This window comes from Myotis davidii, unplaced genomic scaffold (genome assembly GCF_000327345.1).
Source record: "Myotis davidii unplaced genomic scaffold, ASM32734v1 scaffold1425, whole genome shotgun sequence".
Classification (NCBI taxonomy): domain Eukaryota; kingdom Metazoa; phylum Chordata; class Mammalia; order Chiroptera; family Vespertilionidae; genus Myotis; species Myotis davidii.
Window position 1 is genome coordinate 148,732 of NW_006296414.1, and position 5,259 is coordinate 153,990.

General features: G+C 57.6%; 1 protein-coding gene across 2 annotated transcripts in view; it reads right to left on the minus strand.

Annotated features, from left to right (window-relative positions):
* LOC102757640 (zinc finger protein 521) overlaps positions 1 to 5,253 on the minus strand; it is a 144,315-nt gene extending 139,062 nt beyond the window's left edge. For both annotated transcript variants that reach the window (XM_006771738.2, XM_006771737.2), the window contains exon 1: positions 4,792 to 5,253. In XM_006771738.2, the coding sequence (XP_006771801.1) occupies positions 4,792 to 5,235 (444 nt within the window). In that variant the 5' untranslated portion in view covers positions 5,236 to 5,253. The remainder of the gene's footprint in view (positions 1 to 4,791) is intronic.
* Between the last annotated feature and the right edge of the window lie 6 nt (positions 5,254 to 5,259).

Consider the following 5,259-nt stretch of genomic DNA (forward strand, 5'->3'; position numbering starts at 1 on the left):
AGGCCGGGAGGTTGGGTGGCCGGGAGGCGGGGAGGTTGGGTGGCCGGGAGGCTGGGTGGCCGGGAGGTTGGGTGGCCGGGAGGCCAAGCTGGGAGGCCGGGCACAGTGCACAGGACAGGCACTCTGGACAAGTGACGGCAGCCAGCTGCTGCCACATGTGTGGCCTAGTCGACGGCGGGAGGTGGGGTTTTGAGTGAAAGTGCAAGCTACTGAAGAACCTCAAGTGACCGATCAGCGCACACGTGTCTCCAAGCTTCTGCCCCCGCGGCACGCGGAAGGGGCTGGAAGCAGGGGGAAGATGAGGCAGGGACCCGGGAAGAGGCCACTGCGCGGCCAGGCCACTGGGAAGGCTCTGGAGATGGAGAGATCGAGGGGGACCTGCGGGAGGCGGGTCAATGGCTCTCACAGACGGATCAGATGTGGGGGACGAAGGGTGGGGGGTCAGGAGTGCTCCCAGGTGTTTCACTTGAGTAACGGGTAGAAGTGGCTCCTTTACTAACAGGGTGGGAGTCGGGAAAAGGGCTTCAGGAGAGAGAATCAAAAGCTGGATCTGTGTCCACTGCCCTCGGGACATCTGAGCCGCAAATGGAACCGCCTGGCTGTGCCTGTGCTGGAACCGGAACTGAGGCCGAGGCAGGAGCTTGGAGCTGTCAGGACAGAGTCAGGGACAGCCATGCAGATGGAGGGAGGCTGCTGACAGACAGAGACAGGGAGGGCCTTAGGATGAGCCTCAAGAATTCTCGCGTTTTCAGAGCAGGCCAGGAACCTCTGCAGGCAGGAGCAGGAAAGCAGGCGGGAGCCATGACGTCAGAGAGGGGTGGCCGGCGTCAGAGGAGGGGGTGCCCCGGCATCAGAGAGGGGTGTTGTGATGTCAGAGATGGGTGCTGTGATGTCAGAGAGGGGGTGCCCCGACCTCAGAGAGGGCATGCAGGGAAGAGCAGGCCACGTGCCCCGTGCTGCAGCGATGGCCGGGACAGAGCCAGGCGACGACTGGCGACCCTGGCAGGAGCGCGTGCGGCTTCTCTGGGAGAGAAGGCAGCCATGGCCGTAGCAGGAAGTGGGACAGAACAGGCGACTGGCACGTGCACACATGGATGACAGAGCCTCAGACTTGAAACAACATCTGAGTCAAAATGGGGAGAAAACAGGAAAGTGACCCTGTAATTAACACTCAAGAAGAACACGCGTGCACCAGCGCCCCCCAGGGCCTGGCATGCGCCTCCGCTCCGCGTGTGGGAAAGGCCATGGGAGCCACGGCCAGGCCCAGCTCCACGGCACCCGCCTGGGACGGCGCTCCGACACGGTGAGGGCAGCTGGCTGCGGCCACACTGTGTGTCTCAAACCGCTGGAGGCTGGCGGTGACTATGCACGGGTTTCCTGGTCTCCCGTGGTCTCTTCTCTGAAGCCTGGATCCCGGCGAGAGGTGAAATAGTACCGACACAGCCCCGTCCTTCAGCTCCTACCTGGGCGTCTGTCACCAGGCACAGATGTCACCGTCGTTCTGTGATGAAACGTGTCCCCAGGGCACATTTCTCTTGGGGAAGGCTTATGGCAGTGACTGCCTTTCCCCTACCCCGGGGAACCTCACTCGCTCTCATAGCGCCAAGTCACAGGCGCCCGCCTCGGCTGGCAGCGAGGGGGCTGAGCGAACAGGAGGCCGTGTCTTTTCCTCGCCAACACGTTCCTTCAGGCTCCTTTCTGTAAAACTTCACTCGTGTTTGGGTAACATTCTGTGTCAAGTCTAATAGGTGCTACGGCCCATTTCTAGCTGCAGAGAGTACAGGGAGGAAGAGCACACCTAACACGCTACGACAGTCTCATAGACCCGTGGTCGGCAAACCGCGGCTCGCGAGCCACATGCGGCTCTTCGGCCCCTTAAGTGTGGATCTTCCACAAATTACCACGTGCGGGCGCGCACGTACAGTGCGACTGAAACTTAGTGGCCCACGCGCAGAAGTCAGTATTTTGTGGAAGAGCCGGTATTTCGTGGAGGAGCCACACTCAAGGGGCCATGGCTCGAGAGCCACGGTTTGCCGACCACTGTCATAGAGGAAAGTGGTGACCGCGACGCACATGTGGAGCCATGAGGGAACATTTGGGGCACGAAGGGAACGGGGGCAGCTGAGCCCTAACAGTTGGTTGATGAAGGCACCGCTACCAGCTCTCATGCATCAGGCTGCGTAAGAGGCGGCCTCCGCATAACGCGTGATGGTAAGCCCCAGCCGCTCGCACTGTGAAAACATTCACGTAGAATTAAAACTAAGAACCACTCTCAGCAGATTGCACATCATGTCCGATGCAAGTGCAGGAGGTAGGTGGGCTCTAGCATCATCATGGAGACGGAGGTATAATTACAGAGGTATAATTTCACCCACCTCTGGAACGTAAGCTCTGCTCCCAGCTCCCACCAAACTAAATGTGTTACAGGCTGTACATGTGTCCGCCCGATTTTGAAAACATCCCACCTCACGTGGTACTGAAATAGGCAGCGATTTGGACACATCAGAAGACATAAGCCACAAGCAGAACAGAAAAAACAGGCAGGTGCCTTTTCACAAACAATTTACTAGAAACAAGATCTCCGTTACGCTTCATGTTAAATGCACACGTGCCTAACATTCCCAATCTCTCTCTCAGGCACACACACACACGCAGATTCATATTAATGCAACGTTATGCACGATTTAAATTAAACATGAGTATAAAACCTCCTCTACACGACCAGCATAGAAATATTTTCTAAGACAAGAGTCATCCTCTGCATAAATGTTTTCTAAGAATTCTCGTTCAAAAGCATTTCAAAAATAAAACATTTGGGGGTAATTGGGGTAATTTGAATATGAACTTCTCATAGATGATAGTATGGATTTACTTAATTTCTTTAGCTGATTTCGTTAATTGCCTTCACTAATGATGTTACGGTTAAATAGGAAAATCCCTTTATCCTGAGGCGGTATCATGATATCTGCAATTTACTTACATGTGGCTCAAATTAATAAAAAAGTATAAAGGGAGAGAGAAATTGGACAAAATGTTCACAGCTGGTGAACCTGTGACACAGATGCACACACAGGCACACACTGTGTTCCACTGTGCTGTTCCTTAACGTGGGGGTGGGGAACGTCGGCCAGTGGCCGCGTAAGGCCTGAAGAGCCCTCTGGTCTGGACCTGCCAAGGCCTTCTGGGGGTTAGTTAGATCTGACCACCTGTAGCCGGCTAATGTCAAGCTGGTGACTTCGCACGGCCCGCGAATGATGTCACACACATCCCCATGGCCCTTGGCAGAAGCAAGGCTCCCCAACCCTGCTTTAACTTGTCCATAGGTTTAAAAATTTTTGAAATAAATTTTGGAAAAAAAAATAACTCCTACGATTGTAAATGCCAATATTTATTTCAAAAGACACTGTCTGACCCTTCGGACACCACGCTCTCCCGGCTCGGCGCTCCCCATGGGGTGACTGGATTCGCTTATTTAAATGAGGGAAAGCTGCAGATTTACTTTCACTGGAGAGGAAGGAAAGCAGCTTGGAGGTCTGGGTGGCGCCTGCCCTCCAGGTGCCACCTGTCCCAGGGAGGGGCTGGCCTGCCTCCTCAGCGCCCCCTCCAGGTGACTGGTGCTGTCTGCAGGGGGGTGCGGGCCTGCAGGAGGTGTGAGTGCAGAGACAGGTCAGGCAAAGGCAGGGACCTCCCACTGAAGGAAGATGGTCTCCCTGGGGCAGGGGTCTGGAAACTGCAGCTCGGCAAACCGCGGCTCACTGCCCCAGGGAGACTCGCGAGCCACATGCGGCTCTTTGGCCTCTTGAGTGTGGCTCTTCCACAAAATACTGACTTCTGCGCATGGGCCACGAAGTTTCAATCGCACTGTACATGCGTGCCCGCATGTGGTATTTTGTGGAAGAGCCACACTCAAGGGGCCAAAGGGCCGCATGTGGCTCACGAGCCGTGCTTTGCCAACGACGGCCCTGGGGTGTCGCTGGGGAGGCATCTCCCCAGAGAGACTGTGGGGAGTGGGCAGAGTTCCCAGGAGCCAGGCGGCCAAGCACAGAGAATCATAGTGGAGTGAGCCAGCTCCCGCTGCAGGGGCCTGACTTCTAACTGCTCACGGGCACCAACTTGCTTCCTTCAGGGCAGCAGAGAGCTGGGACCACTGTCCACCTGAGGAACCGCCCGTCGTGAAGCCCAACCCCAGATGGAGAGGGAGAGGCGGGAGCAGTCCTTTAAGAAGGGTGGGCCCAGGTGCGTAATAAATGTGGGTGGTTTTAAAAAGCCTCTTGTGAAATAACTACTTTCCTTCTTACGCGGAAAAGGCATGGAAAACAGTGAGCGCTGACAGCATGACATGGCAAAGCCACCCCGCCCCAGTGTGTTTCCCACATATATCTATGTCTGTCTGTCTGTCTGTCTATCTTCTCCATCAACTGCAGGGTGGCAGGCCGGCTCGTAGCACATCACTCTCAGCCATCATCTATCTCCCCACCACACACTCAGTCCCGGCTGGGACCTGAACGCGGGGGGAGCCGCGGGGACTCCAGGTCCCGGTGGGGGTGGGGGGCTGGCAGAGCGATGCCCTTCATCCCCAGGGAAGACAGTCCCCCAGGGAGACAGGAGCCAGCCCTCAGCTGCACCGCTCAGGCCAAAGGCTGCGTCTCCAGAAACAAGTAGCTGCTGGCGAATGGCCAGGCGGGGAAACAACACACAGAAAGCCTTTCGACCTCAGCCTCTCCTGCACAGGACAGTCCCAGGCACCGCGGGGCGGGCCTGGGGGGGAGAAACAGCATGATTAGGGGTTACCTCGTCCGCCTGGGAGGGGCTGATCCGGGGCATGGGCGAGACCTGCGGCGTCTTCAGCTGTGCGCCGCCGTCAGGCAGCAGCTCGCGGTGCACGGCCTGCACGTGGCTCTGCAGCTCGCTCTCAGACTCGAACTTGACGTTGCAGCTGGAGCAGCGTGTCTTTGGCCCCCCGGCCTTGCCTTTCCCCTCGAGGGCGCCCAGGCCTTCGTTCTGGCCCAGGCCCGGCCTGGCGGCACCGGGCGGGACGGTGAGGCCCGGGCTAGCGCTCTTGCTGAGGTTCACGCAGCCCGCGCACAGCCCATAGGGCAGCCCGTTGATGTCCAGCTTCACCAGGTCCTGCTTGGAGCGGAACTCCTTGAGGCAGGAGGCGCACTTGTACAGTTTGGGGACATGCGGGCCGCGCCCCGCGGCCTGGACCGCGGCCGCGCTGCCGGTCTTCTGCATGTGGAAGGTGCCGTGGATCTTGAG